The 27,330-nt window shown below is 40.5% G+C and overlaps 2 protein-coding genes across 7 annotated transcripts in view; both read left to right on the top strand.

Moving 5' to 3' along the window:
- Positions 1-27,330, top strand: part of LOC129763470 (protein stunted-like) — a 418,419-nt gene that overhangs the window by 68,789 nt on the left and 322,300 nt on the right. The gene's annotated exons all lie outside the window — the stretch shown is intronic.
- The window catches only part of LOC129763463 (acetylcholine receptor subunit alpha-like), a 427,268-nt gene that overhangs the window by 258,306 nt on the left and 141,632 nt on the right, over positions 1-27,330 (top strand). For all 6 annotated transcript variants that reach the window (XM_055762548.1, XM_055762549.1, XM_055762544.1 and 3 more), the window contains one exon: positions 5,042-5,482. In XM_055762548.1, the coding sequence (XP_055618523.1) occupies positions 5,434-5,482 (49 nt within the window). In that variant the 5' untranslated portion in view covers positions 5,042-5,433. The remainder of the gene's footprint in view (positions 1-5,041; positions 5,483-27,330) is intronic.

Here is a 27,330-nt window from a genome sequence, read left to right as displayed (position 1 = left end):
TGTTATTTGCAACTGGTTGAAAAATCTTGAACGAGAATTGTGTCTGAAAAAAATCTGATATTATAATGATGAGTTTTGTTAGAAATACTAGGAACTTTATAGTAAAAAGTAAATTCAACGGGGTCGAATAGAATATCAATCATAGAACAGTTCTGCGATTGGACCCATGAACTTGCTCATATTAAGAAAACGTGAATGTTTGAAGAGATTGGTAACAAAAACAAATTTTGGGCGGGACGAAGTTTGCCGGGTCAGCTAGTAGTATATAGTTATTACAAGCAATCCGAGAAGTTTTTCTGTTTTCATGGTGATGGTTTATTATCGAGAGAGAAAAAGGAAGATGATTTTATGCTACATTGTCAAATTGCTTACCGGAGCAATAAGCCGAATCTTTCACGAAAAAAATCGACAATTTCACTTTGCTTATCATATCGTAGAGTTTAGGGGCCTGGGTTTTCATAGAACTTGCCTGGACGTCTAACAGCAAGAGATGGTGGATGAAATGAACATCTAAACATTGAACATGTAGGAATGAATGGAAGATTCCAGTCAATTATAAATAGACCAATTCTTAATTAATGGCAGAGTTGTTTGTATCAATTTATTAGAAATATTTCTATATATCTATCACAATATTTTGACTACGACTGATCGGAATATATGGGTAAAATGGTAATGGTAAAATGAAAACCTTTAACACAGAACATGGAGGAAAAAATGAAAGATTCCGAATGCTTATAACTCGAATATTTGTTAATAGATCGGATCGGAATGATGTTTGCACCAATTGTTAGGAAATCGTTCTACGCATCAATCACAATCAATAAAATGTTATTTTTCCTGAGATAATCAATTGAATAATTGTAAAATGTCAAGCGCTATCTGATCGCTCTAACTATCCCAACACAGCCATCAAAACCAAGGCGCCTGGGGAAATACATCCAGGTTGTTTCCACCGACATGTGTTCCCTGTAACACATCAAAACCAAAGTGGCTTACATTACATGGCGTTTGTTCAAATTCTTTACTTACACAGCGAATATGTTGAATTCAATTGATTCCATAATGCCATGGCGCTTTTTTCAAGATCACCGAACCTTTTACTAAAGGCGATTTTCATGCCAACTCGATTGGCCGTTGGCACCATCGCAGATAGCAACTTTGTGGGTGTAAACACATGGGTCTTTTAAGCAACTTTGCATACTTGAAATAATAGACTACATTTCGATAAGGGTCAAAAAAATTTCTTGATTTTATACAAAAAAAATTAAACTCAAAAACTATAATATCTACAAAATTTTGAACAAAGGACGAAAAATCGCTGATAAAAAATTATTGAAAAAAATTAAATGCATTTTTCTCAAAAACACATTTTTTTAAATTCTCAAAAAAATGATATGCATAGCCTTTACAATTTCTAACAAGTTGTCTATACATTGGAAGTTGGGCACTTTTTACAATTTTGTTTAAAGTCAAGATAGCGATATATTTTATTCAACAAAGTTTTAGATCTTCTTAAAATATGAACTTTCGTCGAAGACGTCAACTTTCTATCTTTTATAGTTTCTGGAATATAAGGCTTTTTTTATGAAGACTCCTGAAAAATAATGTTTTACTCGTAACATTTTTGTGTGTAAATTCTCGCGTTTGACATGTTCTTGAATAGAAAAACGTTAGCAGAACATGTAAATCGCGATAAATTGTACATAAAAAGGTTATGAATCAAACATTAATAGTAGTTTAAAAAAAACATGAAAAAGTTGTTGTCAGAAAAACTTTTTCCCTGTAAAAGTGCCCATCATCCGATGTATGGGTGACTTGTTGGAAATTGTATATGCTATTCAAATCTACTTTTTCAAATTAAAAAAAAACAAATTATCGGGAAATTTTTTTAATTTTTAAAATTTTTTTTTCAAGAATATTTAATTCATTTTTTGATATTTTTTATGAAAGCATAAATATTTTTCTGCATTTCATTCCTTGATTAAAATTTTGTAGGTCTAATAGATTTTAAGCGAGATTTTTTTTTGAAACTTTGAGGTTTTTTCACAATTTTTTCGAAAAATCTTTATTTAAAAACTATAGCATCTACGAATCTGTGCTCCCGTGGCCGAGTGATTAGCGTCAAACATTATCATGCCGGGGGATACGGGTTCGATTCCCGTTCTGGTCGGCGTATAACTCGTAGACATTTTATTCTTCGAATGAAGTCCGTTCAATCGACAAAGAGGTATTAACGCACAAAACTTTGATCCCTAAGAGGCACTCTTCACCAGACGGCGTGCGAGTCAACGCACCACTGAATAAAATGGCACTATACTGAGCGATATCTATCCTTCATTCTTCCTTCAATCAAGCAAAACCGCTGTACGGGAAGTGGGGGCATAGTGATCACCCTAAAGAATATGCCCATTTCCGGCGTCCACATACTGCTACAATTACCGTTTTTCTGAGTGAGTTTTTCAACTCATTGTTGTTCAAGATAGCAGACGGCTTTTACTATAAAAACTCAAAATATTACATTTTTCATCATTAGAAAAAAAGATAAAAAATCGATCGTTTTTTTTTTTGCTTGGAGGTAAAGTAATCACCTAGTGGGGGCGAAGTGGTCACCCGTTATGTGCTAAATGTGATAGATTTATGCGTTTTTTCGTCCAAATTTATTCAAATCATATTCGATATAGTAGGTACATGTATGAAATAAGAATGTTCTATTCAACTAGAGTCTCAATTTATATTTATTGATGCATACAAAAACCTTGTAAGAAACAAATAACGTTCCGCAAAATGAGGCTTGGTTTAGTTGGAGTGGCATATTTTTCCAGGGTCAAAGCCACAGAAGGAACCTCTTCAAGCGCAGAATGTGATGAGGTATACAAGCTTTAGTAAACAGAACATTGTAAGTCGTTATGCACCTATGACCACTTTGCCTCCAAATATCAAAGTAATTTCTATGCTAATTAATCGCTGAGATTGAACAAAATATCTGTTCACCTCTCCTAGAATATGTGAACAGTCGTCCAAACTGATGATTTGTCCAAATTATCAGATAAAATAATCAAAATTTCACGAGAAATTCCTTAGATACCATGCGTACAGAACTACGGCCTAATGACTATCGAGAGAGAGAAATTTCTGTTTTTATTTATATTTTGAAATGCGACAGCTCTACTATCAATACGGTGTCAATAGTCAATGGTTATACTATCAAACAAGCAGGTGACCACTTGGTGACCACGAATGGTTTTTCACACTCAATTAAGAGAATACGGCGATGTTTAGATTGCAATATTTTCTCTATCCACATTGTCCGTAGAACGTATGCTTTATTTGTACCTCGAACGACCGATTTACGCTCATCGGATTAGCAGAGATATTCAAATATTGTACGTATTGTAATTTTAATCGTTTATGGGTTGAGGAACCGTTATGTATAACGTACCGAAAATTTTTAGAGAATTTGCGATTCGATTGGATTGCAAATCATCCAAATCCGTTAAGAGCTGAAATAATTTATAACGTTAAAACTATTTTATAAAAAAACGTGATCTGTTTTCTAATTTGGTACCTACCTACTACCTTTAATCTACTATTTTTTTAAATGTGTAATGTGTTAAACTACATTATTTTCATCTCATGTTTCCTAAATGATTTCTTATGTTTTCATGATTGTTACACATGCAAAATGGTAACGGGCCAGACGGGCCAACCAAAAGAAGTTGAGTATAGCTGCACTAAACTATCAGAAAGCAATGGCTCACGTGAAAAAAAAATCAAGAAACTACTAAACAACTAAAAAAATAAGTTGTTTTTAAATGTCCCAATGCCATTGTATTGTATTCCATTATCGATTCATGTCAGTCTTAGCGTTTTGAGAAAGAGTAATCTAATGGAATACCTCATACTTATGCCCCTCTGATTTTAGGATTTTCTACGAACACTTCACGAATTGGCTCCTGAGAAACGTTCAACTTCATAGACTGTTCTGCATTCATTAATTCGAGGTATTTGAAGCAGTTTGTATTATTATCGATTAGGGGAATTCGATTTACGCGGAGTCCTTTCAGTTTCTTCGTATCTTTCGGTACTTGATAAATAATTGTGTACCACTTTATGGGATCGACCAAGCTGACGAGGAATTTTGTTAACTCCAACTTTTTCATGGAAGCATTCTTCAATCTATCTTTTTCCCTCGTAAGCTCCTGCTCCTGCTCCTATACATTACGTTACTCACTCACATTACTACTCACTTCACACATCTTAAAATTCAAGCCATCTTCGCCTTACATAACAGATGACATTTTACAGATCAGTCCTCTAGGAATCGAATAGAGTGTATGCTATCACGAGCACTGCTCGATGAAATCTGAGGTCCCCCAATGGAATGCATCACAATGCAACAATTATGTGGACAGATTTTAGTGATTATTTTCTTAAAGAAATTATTACCGAAAGTGAAACGAATCTAATTGTTATTGTAAATATTAATCAATTTCTATTGAAATTAAATTATAAAATTAGAATTTCCAAGCATAATGAAAATTGGATTTGAACAGATTGAATTAATTTCGAACATCGATGGGGAATTCTCTTATTGAAGTCCTCTTGTGTGATTAAATTTCACCGTTTGCTGATAGGAAAATGTTTCCCATCCAGTTTCACAAGAATGTGTTCGACTACCAATTAGCTAACTTTTCTGGTCCGGAATCAAAAGACATTCCTGGATGGCAACAGTTCAAGAAATTATTCTCTTCTAGGACGAAAACATTCACGCTGACGGCACCAGTGAGTAATGTGCTAATAGCCAATTCTGATAATTCCACCATCCGGAAAAGTATGTGGCTTGCAGAGGCGGGGGTGTCGGTAAAGCTATGGTGTCGGTCTTGAAAGAAAGTTAAATTTCATGTTGTTTGCGTTTAAAGTGGAAAACCTGCCGATTTCCTGAATCAAGCTTGTGTTGGCAATTAATTGGATTTTTGTTTTCAATTAATATCGTTTCCTGTACATTACTGATTTGCTTTTTTTGTGTTTTCATTTGCAGGAAAACATGATCATTTCTTGACCGGAAATTGCTTTTTCCACCCACCGTCATTTTCATCGTTCATTTCGAATTCCTAAAAGTGAGCGATTTCAAACGAAATCGACCGGAGGCCTAGCGGATACGTTTCGTCGGACAAAGTGTCGATTTTGGTTTGATTTACGTCTCTGCGCTGTCATCATTGCATTCGCTGCTGATAGATTTCGTCAGCCGACGACGGAAAAACATCAAAATTGTCGCCCCACGGCATCCCGACGGTGCGGGTCGGTGGAGGAGGAGTGCCTCATCGCAGCAGGGACCAACGGCTCCAAGGGATACAACTGCAGCAGTACAAACCCGTGGACCACACAGCCTCTCGTTGCACAACGACACTGGCTGGGACAGAGGGAGATGAAATGAGGCTGCTACACGGCGTTAGTTTCATCATATTCGCTGCCGTTTCAGGTAAGTTTGTAGATGTTATTTTCGATGCCAGCGGTTGCTAACCACTGAACGAATTGTTCGTATTTCAACCATTTCTACACGCACTGGAGCACTGCCAAACATCGGTCAAAATGTCCGCAAGTTTACGCTCAGAAGCATTCAATTTTGGTTTTCTGCCTCGAACCTGTGTTGGCACGATATCGGGATGTTAACACAATGTTTGTCTGGCTGTGGGAAACCGAATGTCTCAGGAACAATCGAAGCAAAAATTATATTCGCTGTAAATTAGCATTACAATAAATATTATTTGATAGCCCATCCTTGCTGCGCAAATTCTTTTTCGTTTATTTAATAAAATCGTGTAATACGCAAACACAATCTTTTATTGCAAATAAAACCAATAAGAGAGCAAATGAAGCCCGAAAAGGTCAAACAGCTTAAAAGTGTAGTTATCTCCTGGGGTTAATTTCAGCCAAAGATGAAGACATAACCTCACCGGTCCTATTGTTTGCGTTGTGATGCTTCTGGGACCACATCCGTTTTTAACGATCATTATGAGGGCGGCATTTCTCCAAACGGACAGAGCCGCCACCAGCGCGAAGGAGTGTCTTTAAGCACCGAAACTGTCGACGACGATAATTTTTAATACTTACTCCCAGCTCGACTTCTCGTCGACCCGTGATTCCCACACATAGCATCTGTCGTCGCCTGGCGGCGGAATGAAATTACATGAGAAAAGTTTTCGGAAGGCAAAATTTTGTTTGCACACCGTCCGAAACGATTTCATTGACTTTTCGTTCGCCGAATCGCATGAACACACTTAGGGTGGAGGGAGTCAACCTTATGCCGATAGGGTGGCATTTGAGTAAATTTTATAATTGAAGCCTGGAAGTGCTGGTTCGATAAAGTGATAAAGTTTGGGGGTAAAGTGTTGCAAACAAGAATATTGCGTTGTCCCCTCCTGAACATAGAGTTTCTAATTATTGATGTCATCGGCAGTGCGAAATGTAGTTTTACAAATATTTGCGTCAAAATAACTTTAGTAATTGTAATAATTAACCTTAGCAATTTTCTGATGACAATAGTTTCATTCATTGAGAAATCGTTTGTTGAAAAATCTAGATTGAAAATAATGTGTCTCATTGATGCTTGGTTCTTAACATTTTGCTAAGGATTGAGTGATCAAAATAATGAGATTTTCATACTGTGAAGCGGCTGTTTTGATGCATACACATTGTAGACGCACGTATTGCAAACTTATTGATATTAAGAAAAAAATAAATAATTTCTCATTAACAGAAGATAAATCATAACAAAATAGCTCCAGAGAACAGTCTTCCGCTGTAAACATTACTGCAAGGATCTGAAAGATATGCAAAACTTGCCAGTTGAGGGTATTGCTTAGAGTTAATGACCACCAAATACAAGGATCGTGATTGCGATTGATTCGAAATATTTTGGATACGCCGGAACTTGCGATACCTGTTATTTCGTTTTTGATTTGTAGTGAAGTAAGTGTACCCTTTCTCAGATCATCATCTCTGTAGTTATTAGTTTCATATTCGATAGAAATAATTGGTTGATGTTGATAGAAATAATTGGTTCTGATTTAAATTCGAATTCCTTACTCTTATTCGTTTAGTACTCAAATTATTTCAATATATCCACAAAAATCTCATCATTGTAGCAGAAAATCCTTATCAGAAAAATACCAATCAAGATTTCTGCAACATTCATTCTCTATTAAAGGATATTGATTTTTTTTTTTATTTAAATCGTTTATTTTTACAGGCTCAGTTACATAGGTTTAAAGGAGCCGAACTCCTTACTGTATTGTTACTAGTATATAAACATTTTTCCTTAATTTTAATGTTAATAATATAGGAAACCGATTACTCGCGGTCAACTCGAGTTTAGAAGGGTGACATATTTTCTTCAGGAAAAGGAGGGGATATGAGGATATGTTGACAATGATCACACTCACACTCTCAATCACACTCATCACACTCAATTCTTAAACCTATCTTATATCTAATATGTATTTACATTTCATCTTATTCTTAAGAAGGGATCCGATCTCTCACAAAGGAAAAGGAAAAGGAAAAACTAAGGGTATAAGGACAATCACACACGAAGATCGATAGCTTTAAGGAATACATATATTTGGGACATGTAATCAAGGTCTAACCGAGCCAACACGTCTCTCACCGGCACATTGGGCTGCCTTCCTCGGGCCCGAAGGGTGACTACTAAATTCGATCTGGCGACAAGATACAGCTCGCACGACCAAACAACGTGCTCGATGTCGTGGTAACCTTGGCCACAAACACAAAGATTGTTGTCGGCAAGATTAATACGAAAGAGTAGCGCATCTAACGAACAGTGATTGGACAAGAGTCGGGAGAAGGTGCGAATAAAGTCCCGACTCAAGTCCAGACTTTTGAACCATGGTTTGAGGCTAACCTTAGGGATAATCGAGTGGAGCCACCGGCCCAGTTCATCTTCGTTCCATTTGCGTTGCCAGTTAACTATGGTATTTTTGCGGACTAAAGAATAAAATTCATTGAAGGCGATTTGACGCTGTTATATATCGCCTTCAATTGCACCTACCTTTGCTAATGAGTCAGCCCTCTCATTACCCAGAATTGAGCAATGTGAAGGGACCCAGATAAAGGTTATGACATAACAGCGTCTGGATGAAGCACTCAAAATTTCTCGTATTCTCTCAAGGAAGTACGGCGAGTGCTTTTCCGGCCTCACTGAACGGATAGCTTCGACAGAGCTAAGACTATCCGTTACAATGTAATAGTGTTCAACAGGTCGTGAGGCGACGCTGTCCAGCGCCCAGTGTATCGCTGCCAATTCAGCAATATACACTGAGCAAGGATTCTGAAGACTGTGTGAGGTGCTAAAAAATTCGTTGAACACTCCAAATCCTGTGGACTCGTTCATAGAGGACCCATCAGTAAAGTACATATTATCACAATTGATATCCCCATACTTTGCATCGAAGATCGTTGGAACGATCCTCGATCGAAGATAATCTGATGTTCTATGGATATCCTGCTTCATGGACAGATCAAAATGCACAGAGGAATTGATGTAGTCAGGAAAACAAACACGGTTGGGAATATACGAAGAAGGATCAACCTGCATGGAGACGAATTCATGATATGAGCTCATGAATCCAGAATGAAAATTTAGCTCGATCAGCTGCTCAAAATTTCCGATCACCAATGGGTTCATAACCTTACACCGGATGAGGAACCGAAGAGATAATAAATTGAAGCGATCTTTTAGTGGGAGTAGGCCTGCCAAAACCTCGAGACTCATGGTATGCGTTGAGGGCATACATCCCAACGCGATACGGAGACAAAGATACTGAATTCGCTCGAGTTTAATGAGGTGTGTTTTGGCAGCTGATTGAAAACAGAAACTTCCAAAAGGATATTGATTCTAAGCGGCAAATTTAATCATCGTTCATTATTACGTAAATGTGTGTTATATCTCACTTGCAGTTTTTCCCAGTTTCGTATTCCCAGATAAAGAGCCGAATATCTTGTTGTCGGATATTTAGTCATTCGTTCCCGAAGCTTAAGCCAGCGCTACACGATGCTACGAACACCCTCGAATGTTGGACGCTCGATGATTCGACGCATAGTGTAGTCGATTGACGAGCTACGAACCTCCAATGTCGAATGTCGAATATTCGCGTTGGAAGGTAATCCGTTCGTTGTGGATTACCTTCCAACGCGAGTGGCACGAGTCAAAGGATTTTTGTCATTCGTTGATTCGACACTCGATACACCGCTACACGATTCGTCCGAATCTATCTTTGACAGATTGGTTTGTTTACAAGTTTTAGATGAAGGAACTATGAAATTGATTTATAAAATTCAAAATATTCGGAAAAATATTGCAGTTTAATAATGTTGATTTCAAGCATTTTTAATTTACTGCCCGATATCAGTACAATTGCTACGGCAGCAATTTCGATACTCGCATCGTCATCCAGTTTCCTAACGTTTTTGATGGTAAATAAAAACAATAAACATTCGATCCACATACTCGCCGATTGTTTGGACCGATTGCATTGAATCGAACATTCACTTCACCGTGTAGCAGCACATTCGTCACAACGTTTGTCGATTCATCGAGTCAAATGTTTGAGTCCAACATTCGAGTGAAACGTTGGACGAATCGTGTAGCGCCCGCTTTACCGGTGTCTCCGAATCCATAAAAAGTGAGCATTGCGAAGCTGGCGGGCTAGAGCATGGAAACTGATGTCCTGTAGCAGACTACTGCAGTCAATATAATGACGAACGTAAAAAGTCTCGTTGACTCGATAGCGTTTGTGGTCCGATGAGCGCACATCTCTGCTCGTATGGAGGCAAATTGTCAGGGCTCGACCATGGAAGTCGGCGTAGTGCAAATCTTACAAATCTTTTTTGAATCCGTTCAATTCGTGAAACGTGGACAGCATGATATGGATCCCAAATTTGTACTCCATATTCTAGAACACTGCGAACCAACGAACAAAACAATGTATTAAGCGCATAAATGTCGTCGAACTGCGCGGTGTTGCGGCGTATAAATCCAGACATGGCATCGACACTTGCAAGCATCAACTGGTCCACCGAGTATTCGAATCTGATCTGCGACTGACCACACCACGTTATTAACCGAACAATGTTTTTATTTGCATGCCGTTCAACTGACACCACGTTATTAACCGAACAATATCAGTTTGAAATGCACAGCAATCTAGCATCGAGTTGATCGTACGGTATAACTTAGGATCATCAGCGTATAGCAATTTACAGGAGCTTGGTCACAAACGTCGTTGATAAATAGAACGAAGATTAGAGGTCACAAGTGACTGCCTTGCGAACACCTGATGGTATTTCGAAGATCTCAGATTTGGCACCATGAACCTTAACGAAGGCCTTCCTACATGATAAGTAAGAGTTCAGCCAGCGAACAACCCACGGAGGCAGACCAAGGCGATTCAGTTCTGAAACGGCGAGATTGTGAGGTACTTTATCGAAAGCCTTCGACAAGTCTATGTACACGGCGTCTACTTACTGACGCTTCTCAATGCTGCGGATAACTGTACTGGTGAGGGTCATCAAGTTAAAGGTTGTCGAGCGCAAGGCTTTCGGGCCTTACGCAGACTGTTTCACAGGTTACGTAATTGCGGATTTCACCATGGATGGAGTTAGGATCAGTGACCAGGTCTAAGAGCTTGCCATTCACGTTGGCAAGATCGTTGATTTGTCAGAGTCCTGTAGACAGTAAAGATTCAACCAGAACAACTCCTGTTCGGATGAGGCATTGAGCGGTAAAAATCCTTGTACATTTTCATCAAAATTCCATGCCGAATTGGGCAAATTATAATCACCCAATACGATAGTCGCGAAGCGATAATAAATATAAACAAAGAGGAAAGTAGCAGAAGAGAAATATTTGCGCTAGGGTATGAATAATGGATCTATACTGAGGTAAATATTCACACTTTTTTATTAATTCGAAGCAGTTCAAATCGCTTGTTTTCCGTTATCATAGGGGGTTCGTTGGTGCCTTTGACATTGTATCAATGCATCAAACTGACTGACATCAAACTTTATTTCGTTTATATGGGGACCAAGAAAGTAAATGTCGTTTTAGAATTTTGTATCTGATTGAGTTTCGCTTGCCATTAGCAAAACTTTCTCCACTAGGGTTAACAACTACGCTTATCTCGAGCATGAGAAAGAAAAGCAACTTTCTTCAAGGCCGGTAATATTAACAGAAGCGTTTGTTTTGAGAATAGCATAAAATGATGCGAGGTGTTTATATTCTTAGTTGCTTCAAGCCACCTATGTGCTGGTTTTCGTTGTACGAACGATGTCTAGAGGTGCAATTCCACTGAGACAATACTAAATAACATGTAGCATGATATAATATCGTATATAATATTCGTATGTACATCTCCTGCTGTGCAATCTTCGTAAGCGTTTCTTTGGCGTGCTCTAGCTCCCCGACTGATGCGAGTTGGTGAGGATAAGGGTTAGGTTTACGACGACAACGATTCAGAAAACGAAGAACCAAAGCGATGATCCGAACCAAACGCCAGAAAGATGAGTACCGGTAAAATAGGAAAGAATGCTCCTGTGGTTGATGTATCACAAGTACCGTTTTTCGCCGTTCTAGTAGATCTTCCGGTGGAGTACCAGTTATGTGTTTAGGCCAATATTCATCCGATTTCGCTAGCCAGGAAGGACCGTGTCGCCAGATGGTGTTAGCAACGAATTCCTGGGGAAGCATTCCGCGAGAAACGTGGTCCGCCGGGTTTTCTGTTCCCTTCACGTGGTTCCAGCTATGGCCGTGAGTTAGCTGTTGAATTTCAGACGTTCGGTTCCCAACAAACGTTTGCCAAGTATTGGGTGGTGCCTGTATCCAGTGGAGTGTGACCGTTCAGTCCGACCAGAACCAGCAAGGAATACCCTCCATCCGCAGTGCTGCTGAAACCTTGGCGTATAGTTTCGCCCCCAAAAGTGCAGCACAGAGCTCGAGCCGCGGCAGACTAAGCCGTTTGAGAGGGGCAACCCGTGAAAGACGAACCGAGGAACCTTGTAGCCTTTCAGAAGGGTCAATTGGGCCGCGAATTCCTCCCATTTCCGGGCGATATCGTCAGATATAGGATCATCCCAGTCAAAAGTTGACAGCCAAAGTTGTTGCATCTTTATCTTGGCCCATGCCACAACCGGTGAGACCAATCCGAGTGGGTCGTAGAGTTTCGCAATTGCCGAGAAAATTTTGCGTTTTGTCCAAATGCCTTCGTTCATAGATGGTTGTACTTCGATGCAAAGCTGGTCTGATCCGGTTTCCCACCCCACTCCTAGCGTTTTAATTTTCTGGTCCGCTTCGAAGTGCAGCATTGTTTCTCCTCCAAGCGCTGAGATGGGTAAGTTCTCCAGGACTTCTGGACTATTGGAGCTCCATTTACGCAGCTCGAGGCCCCCTTCGGCCAGTAGTGATTGGACTTCCTTCTGGAGTTTTATGGCTTCTTCTACTGTGTTTGCTCCCGAGAGAAAATCATCCATGTAAAAATCTTCTTGCACGGTCCGTGCTGCAAGTTCGTACTTCTGAGCGGAATTCAAAGCCAGTTGCTTCAGCACACGTGTGGCGAGAAATGACGATGGGGACAAGTCGTACGTGACGGTTAGCAGCTCGTACACCTGAATTGGTTCTGATGGATCACATCGCCACAGGATTCGTTGAAGGGGAATGTCGTCGAGGTGGATTAAGATTTGCCGCGTACATTTTCGTGACATCAGCGACCAAAGCGATAAGATGTTTCCGGAAGCGGAACATCAGATCCAAGAGTTCATCCTGAATTGTAGGGCCGGTGAGTTAGAGCTCGTTCAGCGAATGATTTGTGGACGTTTTCGCCGATCCATCGAAGACTACCCGTACCTTTGTGGTGGAACTAGATTCCTTAAATACCGGGTGGTGGGGAAGGTAGCAGACCGTTTTATCTTTATCCAAGCGAGAATCGTCTGCTTCACCGATGTATTTCATGTGGCCCAGTTTGATGTATTCCTTCATGAAATCCACATACTGCGATCGTAGGTTTGGGTCTCGTTCCAATCGTTTCTCTGTCTGAAGAAATCGTCGCAGAGCCGTCTGCTTCGATTCGCCAACCATGCTGGTGAAGTTCATGCGTTTGGGATATCGCACGATATATCTGCCGGTGTCATCGCGTGTGAATGTGTTCACGAAGTGCATCTCGCAGTCCTCCTCTTCCTGTGACCGTGGCGTTTTGATCGTCAACTCTTCAACCGTCCAGAAGTTTTCGATTGCCTTGTCCAGAGATTCTACCTTGGCAACGTGACAGCTGACCCGTGTTGATTCATCCATGCGTTTTGCTTCGCCGGCTGCCACCCATCCGAACACCGTATTGACAAATACTGGAAGCGTATCGTCGACCTTGCGAATTTGCAACCGGCCACCATCGCGTACATGGAAATCGTAAAAGTACTGTGCACCCAATACCAAATCGATCGGACCAGAGATGTTGAATTCAGGATCGGCTAGAACCATATCGGGTGGAATTTTCCGTTGCGTTTGTGGAAGCGAGACAGATGGCTGGTCGTCGGTGACCTGCCCCAGAACCAGAAAGTCCAATGACGTCGAGAAATTCTGCACCCGAGAAGAAACTGTGGTGGAAACTTCGAAAACCGTGCGGCTTCGTGATCGTCCTATTCCAGTTATTTCCACCTTCCTATCCCGCCGTGATAATTGAAGCAGCTTGCAGAGATTTTCCGACATCAGGTTGACTTGGGAACCAGAATCCAAAAGTGCCCTTGCGTGGTGGGCCCTTCCCCATACGTCCTTCACGTTTAGCAAAACCGTGAGCAGAAATGAGTGTGACCTTGGCTGCCCCATCGCCATGTTGGTTGAAACTGATGCTACCGAACTAGAAACCAATTGACCAGAGTTCGAAGCGCCGCCGGAAATTGATGGAGCAGAAGTGTTACCGTTTTCATTCGCTGGAGTGGGGATAGGAGCAGAACTAGATCCAGAACCAGGGAAACCAGGATGCAGCAACGAATGATGTTTTTTGGAGCACGTTTTGCATCGAAATTTAGATGGACAATCTCTCGCTAAATGATTCCGACCCAGGCAGTTGCTGCAGAGCCGCTTGGAGTTTGTAAGCTGCAGCCGTTTATCCACCGGAAGACTAGCGAAAGTTGGGCACCGAGTAATCCAATGCTTCTCACTGCAGGCAAAGCAGTTTGGGAGCGAGTTCTCAGTCGCCGAGTTAACTGAAACTTTAGTTGGACGGAATTTGCTACCACTGGATGACGACGAAGACGTGGAGAACATCTGCTGATCGACAGAGACAGCATCCAGCACCCGAGTTTGCCTTTTGAGGAATTCGACCAATGAAGTGTACGACGGTTCTCTATCCGGTGTGACATTTTCCTCCCAACGCTTCTGAATGACCTCGTCCAGCTTCGAGACCATTAGATGCACCAGCATCGCTCCCCATACATTCGTCTTCTCCCCTAGTTGATCCAGGATCTTCGTGTTACGTTCGAAACAGTCGATGAGTTCATGCAGGCCAGTCGCTGATTCCCTCTTGATTCTAGGATATTCGAACAAGGCGTTCAAATGACGTTTCTTGAGGAGGTATTTGTTGGAGAACCGATCAACCAGACTATCCCAAGCCACCCTGTAATTAGCCTCACTCATCGCATAAGAATCGATCAACTTCAAAGCATCGCCCTTCAGAGAAGCACGCAAATAATGAAACTTTTGTATGTCAGTTAGTTCCACCGAGGAGTCGATTAAAGCCACGTAAGTGTCGTGAAACGGAAGCCAATTTTGGAAATTGCCATCAAACTCTGGTAGGTTTATTTGAGGAAGTCGCTCGGAAGCATGTACATGAGGGACGTTGTTTGTGTGTGTAGTCGCAGTATTTGGTGTCGCATGTTCTGTAGTTAATTTTCTCGCCAACCCTGCCCTTACCTCGAAATATTTATCCTCGAAATCGGCCCTCGACTGCTGGTAATCCAGTAAGCTTTCTTCGTTGTCCTCCATGCCTTCGATATCGCTCTGGAGATCCTCGAACTCCTGATATTTTTGATCGAGCTTCTCCAAACGAATCTTGACCGCTTGCTCATCGAATTCTTGTGTTGTTTTCAGGAAGTGGTCCATCCGTTCCACGAAGTTGATGACGCAGTCCCTGCTGCGTATCAAGGCCTTGTACTTCCTCGACGTTGATATACTGCTGGCACCGGATAGAATTCACGAATAACAAGCAAGAACTGTGAAGCAAAGAAACCAGCAGAGTACCTCCCAGAAGAGAATATTGTTCGTTGGACAGGAACTCACCTGGTGAGCCTGTCAAATAGGCCTTGTATTAAATTAAAAAAGTTGTCTCTGCTTTTCCCTTCGTCGTCTGGTGTCCAAATTTGAATTTTGCACTCCCCAGTCAGTCCAGAAGCTCTCAAACACTCGATATCGTCTAACGTCCACCAAGCTGTATTAGAAGTGTCCTTACGAGTCCTCCATTAGTCCAATTAACGCGTAAGAACCGTTTTAGTATCCGGCCACCAAGAACTCCGTCGAAGTAGATTGAAATGAAGGACCAAGAAAACGACCAGGTAGAGATGAAAGCGGAATGTAAATAGTTGGACAGGTCCTCACCTTGAAGGCCTGTCTAATGAGCCTTGTATTATATTTCAATCTCTCCTTAATCCTGATTCCAAAATCCGTGATCGCAGCGCCCAGTGAATTCACATTGATCGTGATGGCGCCTCGTGATTGTGTAACGAGTGAAAATGGCGCCAATTCAATTGTCCAAAGACCCAATGGCGTCTCTGCGTCGGTACGTTTCCAAAGAACCACTATCCTGGTCACGGCACCAATGTTGTGACCTCCGAAAAATAGTGGTCTTTCCAATTCCCGACGCGTATTAGATTTCCGGGGTGAATAAATCGCGCTTTCCCTTTATTTGTTGGGCTGCTTTCTTTGGTATAAAGCATCGAAAAAAGCTTCTTTCTATTCGAGCTTAATTATTGCACGCGATCACAAACTAATTATGGTACAACAATTTGAACACTTTATTATTCGTTACATTTACACAAGACGAACTCTTTATTAGACGATTAGCACTACATTTATTCTACTAAAAACTATGTCTTATTCTACTATTCAAAATGATGGCCGGCCGTGCGCCAATTGTTAGTTGGACATTCAAATACTGAGAGCGGGTATCATGGATGCCGCGCCTTTTGACGTAGGACTACGTCTTTCATTTCTATACCGGGGTGTAAAACCAAAGTTTCGAGAACGAAAGCGTTACGCCGGAGACCGAGATTTTGAGCGTTAATAGCTCTTAAACAACTGAACGAAATGGTATGATAAACACTTCATTTGAAAGATAAAATGTCTACGCGTCATATACTTGTTACTTTTTCATCCAAAAACCTGTTTCAATAGTCTTAAAATTGCTTTCAAAACAGGCTATTGAAATCAAAAATCGGTATATAAGCGAGCGCCGCTCGTAAACCCACTCAGTTATGATTGAACAGCGATTGGAGCATGTTGTCGCTGTTGTTGTGAAGCTAATTTCGTTTATCATGAAAGCGCTGATGAACGGTGTCACCAAGAGCCTGTTTGTGCACCTAAGGCCAAAAGGGAATCCATCAGGAGGAGAGTGATGCCACGGTTCCGCTTGAAACATCGGAGCAGCCGCCACACACACACACACATACACGCGCGGAATTCTCGTTGCTATCATCGTTGCTGAAAAATAATCTGCCAGTTCCCCTGGGAATTGAAAAATACATTCATGCGAAATAGTTTATTTTAATGTTTTCTATCCATATAACACTGTGACCAAATACATTTGGTTTTGTTATTTTTCAATCAATCGCAATTAACAGGAAAGCTTCTGAATATTTTTTTCCCCATCAGTGGAAATTTTCGTATCCAATATGAAAAACGGAAAATGTTTCACATCGCAAAAATCAAGTCATTTTTGAGCGATTATTTGCTTTCTACTCATATAATGCTGCGACCAAATACATTTCGTTTTGGATTTTTTCAATCAAGTGCGATCAACGTAAGACCACGTCTTTCGGCAATTTATTAGAGGTGTAATGAATCTTTAGGAATTCCCGGAATTCTACGCGCACTGGCAAACAATGTTTACTCAACAATTTCTCAAACTAGAAATGGGTGTTGTGAGAAAGGATTAGCGAACGCGAAAACGACAAACGAGAGAAAGATACGTTTGGAGGTTGAAGGAAATTGGCAGAAAACTTCTTCATTCTATCATTCAAATAATGTGATTCATACCACATCGTTTTGCCAGAAAGAGATTATTAATGCTCAAAGGAGGAATCGAGTCCCCCGAGGAAATTACCCAGCGCAAATTAGAGTCGACTATCGATTGCGGCATTCGTACACAAATAATTTTATAATGCAGTTTCACCAAAGTGATTTCTTCGGATATATTCACTACATCATGTCATGTATTTCATATTCTTCATTAAGAAATCCATATCCATGGCACCTATCGGTAACGAATTATTATCGAAACCACGATTTTCGCTAAATGCTCCTTTCAGTTCGGCCTGTAAAAAACTTTTCTGTACTCTAATCCATCAAATTTGGAGCCCTAAAAAGGGCCGTTGATTATATGCTAAGCTAATAGCACGCTCTCCTCGGATACGATGGGCCAGCTGGATGTCCTTGGGCATGATGTGACGCGTTTTGCATGGATAGCACACAAATTGGTATCTTCGAATAAACCTCCTGCAGCGTCATAGCCGCGGAACTTTGGAAGCGCAAGTCGGTTTTGAAGTCCTGAGCCATTCCACGAACCAAATGCTGCAAAGGTAGCTTGCGGATCAGCAATTCGGTCGACTTCCGATAGCGATGAATTTCACGCAAAGTTCCCGGTCGATAGCGATGTGGCTTCTCCACCTATCCTGCTACTGGTGCGCTTATCCGAGCTGACTTCGTGTGCCTTACCACCGAATGACTAACGAGCTGTCTGCGAAAGACTAACGAGCTCGAGTCCTCACGGTGTGAGAGTAGAGTAAGAAATGAACGAAAGCAAAGGAAGCGTCATTTTATAAACCATAAAAGTATAGAATCTAAATCCCACCCTTATTATATTCGTGAGTATACAGTAAGCTTATACAACAAAGAGGGTGGGGTTTACATTCGATTCTTTTATGTTATATAAAATGACACTTCCCTTACTTTCGTTCATTTCTTACTCTACTCTCGCACCGTGAGGACTCGTTTCATCGGGACTAAGCAGACAGCTCGTTAGTCTTTCGGTGGTAAGGCACCACGAAAGCAGCTCGGATAAGCGCATCAGCCGCAGGAAGCGTGAAGAAGCCACATCGCTATCGACCGGGAACTTCGCATGAAATTCGTCGCTATCAGAACTCGACCGAATTGCTGATCCGCAAGCTACCTTTGCAGCATTTGGTTCGTGGAATTGCTCAGGACTTCAAAACCGACTTGCGTTTCCAAAGTTCCGCGGTTATGACGCTGCAGGAGGCTTATTCGAAGATACCAATTTGTGTGCTATTCATGCAAAACGCGTCACATCATGCCCAAGGACATCCAGTTGGCCCATCATATCCGAGGAGAGCGTGCTATATTAGCTTAGCATATAATCAACAGCCCTTTTCAGGGCTCCAAATTTGATGGATTAGAGTTCAGAAAAGTTTTTTACAGGCCGAACTGAAAGGAGCATTTAGCGAAAATCGTGGTGTCGATGATAATTCGATACCGATAGGTGCCATGGATATGGATTTCATAATGAAAAATATGAAATATAAGACATGATGTAGTGAATATATCCCCATATCGAAGAAATCACTTTGATGAAACTGTTTACCGTTTGTCGTTTTTAATTGTTGGGAAAGGGCATTATTTCTGCTGACTAAATTCCAAGAAAAAATCCATTCCTTCTTTAAGCGTGATTCATTCTGCTTCGGATCAACGGAACAGTATGATAATCATTTCATACAAAAGATAAAATGTCCAAGAGTTATATGATTGCTATAAAAATGTCCAAGAGTTATATGATTGCTGAGTCGAAAAATTGTTTCAATAGCTTAATGATAGTTTCGAAAACAGGTTATTGAAATCATTCGTATCCGTATGTAGCGCGCCCACTTGGAAACCCATTAATCTTATTGGAATGTGAGATGGGGAAGCGCATACTTACGTCTATGCATTATGCTGTACACTACAGACTTTTTTTCTCCGTACTGATTAAGAAGCCGACCGAACTATCGGTCGACAAGTCAGTCTGCAGTCGGCGGGGGCTCTTAATTTCGTTTTTGCAGGCCGAACCGAAAAAATTTCAGTCGAGTTAACTCTTTTTTACAGTAATGCTTTTGAATCCGGACACTTTGCATTACATTCAATATCATACCACAGCCATAACATTTTTTTCATGTTGAATTTATGCGATTAATAGTTGCTAATATAGTTACTGATAGTTTCTTGATAGTTACTAATCAATCGCATTAAGGGGGGACCCCGGTCTGGAAAATCGAAAAAATCGAATTTTCTTTTTTTGCATTTTTGGGAAGCTTATGCCCTCTGAAATGTTGTCCTAAAAGGATTTTTCGATATTTGATTTCGTTGGAAAATTACAGCCAAAAGTATGAGGTGACCTCAAGAAAAGTAGCAGTAGCCGTTTTGCTAGCTTTTTGGTTGCTCTCATACTCTCTCGAACACATACATACATACGCACACATACACAAACATACACACACATACAAATACACACATACACATACACATGCAGACTTATACACATACACATACACATACAGAAACACACATACACAGTTATAAATAATGGAGGATGTAGAAGGGTGAAGTATCAGCTGTTTTGCCGATTAGTGAAAGATGGTAATTTTAGTTTTTTCTGTACATACATATATTTATTTTGTTGGAATTGTATTTGTATTTGTGTAGGGAGCTTTCTAAATTGGTGTTGGTTATGCTGTTTGTTGTTGTTCAGTTGTTCACTCGCTTGTGTTTGACAGGTATAAAAATAGACAGTTTTACAAATTTTGCCTAAACATGAGTCCGAAAAGTGTGTATCGCGATACGAAAGGCTCAAGAATTGCGAGACCACACCGTGTATCCTTAAAGCGAAAAAATTATCCAATAAACAGATATGGAGGAAGAATCGAGAATACAAGTCGATCGGCGAAGAAGCTAAAAGCACCAAAGTTGTCTGACATTGCTGTGAATGATTCTTTCGGGTATCGCATAATCAATTTTTTGACAGTTTTTTCTGTCGTTTCGAAAGTTACGAAATGTAAAAAATGTGATGGAAATGTAACATTTTCCGAGGAAAGTTGCCGCGGACTTGGATTTAAACTGGTGATCAACTGTCCGTCTTGTAAACCAACATATGTTTTTTCGAGTCCTTTAATCCGTGGAAAAGCATATGAAATCAACCGCCGAATCACCTTCGTATTTAAGTTACTGGGACTTGGCTATGCTGCGCTGGAAAAGTTTTGTGGACTAATGGATCTCCCAAAGCAAGTCGCGGAGAGCACGTACGACAATATCAGTTCCTACATTTTCAAAGCAGCAGAAGTTATCGGTGAAAGTTCTATGGAAAATGCAGTCGCTGATGAAACAAAAATGAGTGGAGGAAGCAGAGACATCACGGTTTCTGGAGACGGCACTTGGAAGAAACGTGGGTATTCTTCACTATTTGGAGTGTCGTCCTTGATTGGGTATAACAGTGGAAAAGTGGTTGATATAAATGTAAAATCATCGTACTGTAAAGAATGCGAGACCTGGAAGAAATTGATGGGAAGCCCGGAATACGATTCGTGGTTAGAAGATCACGCGAACCACTGCAGCAACAACCACGAGGGATCAGCTGGAAGAATGGAAGTTGACGCGATTCGGGAGATGTTTCTGCGCTCCGAGGAAAAGTACTCCGTTCGATATACTAATTACGTTGGTGATGGTGACAGCAAGACTTACAAGGGAATTGTCGACAGCAATCCGTATAAAGGCGTCAACATTGTAAAGAAGGAATGCATAGGACATGTACAGAAGCGAATGGGAACTCGACTGCGAAGTGTTAAAAAGAACAACAAAGGCCTGGGAGGAAGAGGAAAGCTGACCGATAAACTAATCAATGAATTGACAGTTTACTACGGTCTAGCAATTCGACGCAATTCTGACAGTAAAGAGGAGATGAAGAAGGCGATTTGGGCGACATTTCTTCACAAAGTTTCGAACAACAGGCATCCACAACATGACTTATGTGATAGTGCCTGGTGCTCATATCTGAAAGCAAACGAATTGAACACATTGAAGGATTATGATCACCACGAACCTTTGCCGAAAGATGTGCAGGACGCAATTCGACCAGTCTATGAGGACCTTTCGGCAGACAATTTATTGCAACGATGCGAAGGGGGGTTTACGCAGAACAATAATGAAAGCCTCAATTCAGTTATTTGGTCAATCGCTCCAAAATCCAAGCATAGTGGCAAACACACTGTTGACTTCGCTAGTTATACAGCAGTTAGTTTGTTTAACGATGGCTATATTTCTGTTTTGAAAATGATGAAATTAATGGGAATGCTGATTGGACCGAGCTGCCATGCGTTATATTTGCAACTGAACAAAAAAAGAATTTCCAAGGCAGAAGTGAAGAAATACGAGAGCAGTAAGATTGCTCGACAAATGATTGCTGCGGCCAGAAAAAGTGCTGCGGACAGCTTCCTGGAGGCCGAAGGCGAAGTGTATGGAGCCGGAATAGCTAACTAAAAGTTGATCATTTCTAAAAGTGTATTATTTTGTGTTACAAATACATTAATATTCCTCAAACATATGTTTTCCGTTTCTGATCCGCCATTTTTCATTCGCCATTTTGCATCCGCCATTTTGTTTTTTTTTCATAAATTTGTAACGGACAGGTATTCAGCTACTTAAAGAAAAAAAGAAACTCATTTCAATATAATCTACTTCATTTATTGCAACGCATTGCTGACCGAAAACTTGAAAAAAACTTTAAACGCGTTTTTCTCGAAACCATGTTTTTTCAACTGGTGGTATCGATATCTCAGGATCTACTCGACCGATTTGGCTGAAATTGGCATCTAAAAATGTAGAAATGAATTATCTAAAGTGTTACATAGCCGTTTTTTGATATTTCATTTTTTCGATTTTTTATGAATTTTTAAACAGCGATTTTTTATGAAAAATGACGTATTTTTAACAAAAATGGCCGCCATTTTGGAAATTTTTCGAATTTTAAAAAACCTCTATGTAACACTTTAGGTATTGTCCTAAGGATTCAAAATATTCATTGGAATTCGTTCTACGACCCCCCGTTTCTTCAGAACCGATACCACCAGTAAGGTATCTTTTTCAGACAACATCTACGCATCCAGCTCTAAACAGCGTAATAATCATTATTCGTGCACTCAAAAAATGGAAAAAACATCTTCAAATATACCTTCAACAATAACCAAAATACCCGAACACTTCACTTTATTCCTAACATCCGAAAAAAAATCACGAAGATTCATCATTTTTCGACCTTCCAGACAGGGGTCCCCCCTTAATTCAACATGCAGAAAATGTTGTGGCTGCGGTATAATATTAAATGTAACGCAAAGTGTCCGGATTCAAATACATTACTGTATACTTACTTCGATGTTATTCGTTTCTCTCTCAGGGTAAGCAACGAATATAATAAGGATGGGGTTTAGATTTTATACTTTTATGGTTTATAAAATGACGCTTCCTTTGCTTTCGTTCATTTCTTACTCTACTCTCGCACCGTGAGAACTCGTTTGTTTGGGACCAAGCAGATAGCTCGTTAGTCTTTCGGTGGTAAGGCACACGAAAGCAGCTCGGATAAGCGCACCAGCCGCAGAATAGGTGAAGAAGCCACATCGCTATCGACCGGGGACTTTGCGTGAAATTCATCGCTATCGGAAGTCGACCGAATTGCTGATCCGCAAGCTACCTTTGCAGCTTTTGGATCGTGGAATTGCTCCGGACTTCAAAACCGACTTGCGCTTCCAAAGTTCCGCGGTTATGACGCTGCAGGAGGCTTATTCGAAGATACAAATTTGTGTGCTATCCACGCAAAACGCGTCACATCATGCCCAAGGACATTCAGCTGGCCCATCGAATCCAAGGAGTGGGGGCTATACTAGCTTAGCATATAATCAACGGCCCTTTTCAGGGCTCCAAATTTGATGGATTAGAGTTTAGAAAAGTTTTTTGCAGGCCAAACTGAAACGAGAATTTTCGTTTGGATGCCATACAGCATCGAGAAAATTCCGGAAAGATCTAATCGTTGCTGAAAAATAATCTGCCAGTTCCCTGGGAATTGAAGAATACATCCATGCGAAAGAGTTTATTTTAATGTTTTCTAATTATATGGCGAACACAGCGACCAAATACATTTGATTTCGTAATTTTTCAATCAAGTGTAATTAGCTGGAAAGCTTCTGAAGATTATTCTTTCCCATCAGTAGGATATTTTCGTATCCAATATTGGATGCATAACATGAAAAACGGAAAATGTTTCGTATCGCGAAAATTATATAATTTTCAATCGATTATTGCTCAGTCGCCGAAATTTTCATACTCAGAGAGTTCATTCTCCTCTAGTTTGCCTTCCAAATTGCCATCGTAAACCACACCTTCTCTCGATTCAATCACGCACGAAAGGCATACTGAACTGATATTCTGGTGGTGAAACCGATTCATTTTTCGTGAGGCGTCGTGCACAAATTACGTAACGCGATAAGGGGGGAGGGGGTAGATGTTGCGTTACTTTCTGTTTATTAGAGATAGGAAATTGCGTTACGAAAGAGGGGAGGGGGTTCAAAATCCGGATTTTTAGCGTTACGTAATTTGTGCACGACGCCTGAGGACATCGACAAGACAACATCGTTACTGAACGAGCTGAACGGCGATGGATCGAGGGATTCATTACCTGGCCTGACCTGACCTGAAACGCAATCAGTTTGTTTTAACTGTGAGGGAGCGCAGAAAAGCCGATCGATCAGAAGGAGAAGAGAAGGTGACCAAGAGAGTATCAGCATCGAAATACGGTTCCTCGGGAAGACATAGAAGCAACCGCCACACACACACACATACACGCGCGCAACTCTTTTCGTTTGCTGGTTATCGAGAGGAAACCTGGAAAGAAATGATCGTTGCTGAAAAATAATCTGCCAGTTCCCCTTGGAATTGAAAATTACATTCAAGCGAGTTTATTTTAATGTTTTCTATCCATATAATACTGCGACCACATACATTTGGTTTTGTGATTTGTCAATCAAGTGCAGTTAGCAGGAAAGCTTCTGAAGATTATTCTTCAGAACAAGGTTTTTTGTATCCAATCCAATATAAAACCTTGAGTCTCCAACGTAACACTCTCGTTTTTGAAGTCACCCAAATATTTATTTATTCATTCATTCAGGATGGATTTAGATTCAACTTCAAACAAATGATCTCTAAATCAACGATAGTCCTACGTCACCCTTGCGGTTATACCATAGATATAACCCACTTCCTGTTTTTATATTGTAACAATGTTACGACAGTAGAGTAATTTCGTACTACTCCAAATGATCGGCACCTATCGGAAAATAGTGCAGTCGTGTATTCGCTACAGTGGAGCTTTTCGACTACGTCTACCGTGAAGCTTTTTAGACTACCTACTACACTACTGCTATGACTACTATAGTCTTTTCGTATCATACACTGACAAACTACTTGGATATTCAATAAGTTCAGTGTTTCAGTGTCGCTCTAGACAGTACGTGTTAATGGTGAGAATGAATTGAATATGTGTTATTCCATTTTTTTCAAAACTTTTTAGCAAAATCTTTAGCAAAGTGGTTCACGAGATTTTCTAGACGTTTACGGAATGATTTTTGACCATTCACGTGTACACTGTGAACGATTTTGTCGCTTATGCGAAAGGATAAATAAAATTGAGTTTATTTTTTCAGCTTCCTGATATGTCTAATCCCAATGTCAAAGTCAATCTGTAATCTTTATACTTCTCTCATACAGAACGAAAAAGGAAACTTGAAACGTAGATTCTCACTAGCTTCTCATGAGACCACCACCATTTTCATCATAGAAATTCTCGCCATAGGCATGAACAAGTAACAATCACATGGATCCAGGTTCGGACCTAATGAAGCCTTCAAAAGCTTCTGGCGATAATACCTGGCGATGTCCTAATGACTAATAAGCTTAAAAAGATCTTCAATCGATATGATCTGCTATAACTTCTTCAGAGAATCTTCAAACGTCCTGTTATTATTCGAAGAATCATATTATGTTCTTCATCTTCTATTCGATTATTCGATTAACATAAATATGTCTAACCGGACCATCCTAACTCCAGGCTATAATCAGTCAGTTCTACATTTAAAATCACACGATTAAAGCTATTCTGAACAACAATCTGCTACCTAATAAGCTGAGCGGAGTCCCTCGAAATTTTCCACATTGTCCATGTCGACGCAAGAATGTAGAAGTTCATTTCCACCATAAAGACCATCGAAAGGAATTATCACGGCTGAGCCGTCATATGACCCGAGGATATGTGCACTCGTCGCTCATTTTTTCTCTCGCTTCCATGTGTTTCCCTCTGGTCTGCGGTATCATTTCGTCTATTTGACGGAAGTTCGTTTCGCTGATGCTTGAATCTTGAATCTTATGGCTTACTCGGCTGCTACTGCTGCCACTGCTTTGCAAGCTTGACAAATCCCTCCACAAACAGCCGCCAGTTATTTGACGTTTTAAGTAGCTTCGTCACCACTTAGGTGCTCAGGTGCTGGCGTCAGCGAGTTTCACTCTTCACGCCACATTTTGGCTACTGGTTTACAGAAGAAAAACACTTTGTGAATCCCGAGCGATTAACATGGCCTGTCCTCCGTTCACCAACAATAGATATATATGGTGCTATGCTTTTATGGGAAGTGATACATTATTATTTACGATTGTGGCTTATTCGATAAGTTAAAATCTCAAACTTAGACACAAGCTAGCACCACAAAACTGATAGAATGAACTGAAAACCCCTCAAATACATTTTGCCTTTAAGCCGTGAATGTGGCCAGAGCCGGAAAATAAAACTTTGCGTCCTCCGTTTGCTCGAAATGAAAATGGGGCGACATTCATTTCGGCGAGTTTAGTGCGTGTGAAGGCTAAGAAACTTTACGAATATCGTACAGCTGCGTGTCTGATCTTATATCAGATATCCTGACAAACACAAAAGGCTTTGAAAAGAAATAACATCGTCTAACAAGGCTGAAAAACACGCCAGAGTTATGTTACAAACGATTTTCATCTATTGCCGCTGACATTCCTAAACCATTTACAAAGGCTGTTTCATTAAAGGGACATTTGCGAAACTGTTTCGGCGGTAGGCAAGTAATTTCATAATCAAAATGTAGAAATGACACACAAAACTCAAAAACAGTTCATGCCAAATTAGATTCCAAAGATAATAGCATTTTTCATCTGCACGAAGTGCTTCGTTACATAATGTTATTTGCTTCAAGTACACAGATCAGGAGATGTCGCCGAACATACCCAGGTTAGAAATACATCCATGTTGAAAACGGAGAGGAGCGATTTTTAATGATTCATTCTTAATCCAGGAATTAAACTTACAAAAAACGCTCACAACAACAACACCAGCATCATATGCGATGAAAGTACGAAATCATGGCAGAAAACATCAGAGTACAAACCCAGCAGGATATGAATGTTAAATGAAGAGATTCTGCGGACTCATTAATTTAAACGATATGTCATGTTATGGGGCTGGCGCTGGCACTGTGTATATATAAATGTATCCGACAACTGCACAGTCTTACTTGGGTCTCTCCGGATGGTGGCGCTCGGCAAAGTCGATTAGCTTTTGGGTATACTTTACTTTTTTCTCCAGAAAACGCTGAACGGAGAGTGACTCTTTCCATGACGTGACTTCAAAATGTGCGAGAGGGAAAATTTTCCATCACCACTGCGTACTTCTGTTAAAGTGTTGGGAGTTTCAACCCATAAAAACATTTTGCTCAGTTTGTTCCATCATCTGGCTCGCTGTTGGTGGGATGTGATGGTGGCGTTGCTCTGGCATCTAAGCACGGAATTGGGGCTTGTGACAAACATTTTGGCACGTTGTCGACGTCTGGTTACTTCTGGTGGCTGTTTGTATTATTAATTATTCTAAAATTATTACCGTGGGAGTAATCAGTTTTAAAAGGTCGCCCGAGCTTTTACCCGTGGTGATGATCCAATAGCTGGGTGATGCTTTC

This window comes from Toxorhynchites rutilus, chromosome 1 (assembly GCF_029784135.1).
Source record: "Toxorhynchites rutilus septentrionalis strain SRP chromosome 1, ASM2978413v1, whole genome shotgun sequence".
Taxonomy (NCBI): Eukaryota; Metazoa; Arthropoda; class Insecta; order Diptera; family Culicidae; genus Toxorhynchites; species Toxorhynchites rutilus.
The sequence above is the reverse complement of the archived record's forward strand: the minus strand, read 5'-3'. Positions and strand labels throughout refer to the sequence as shown.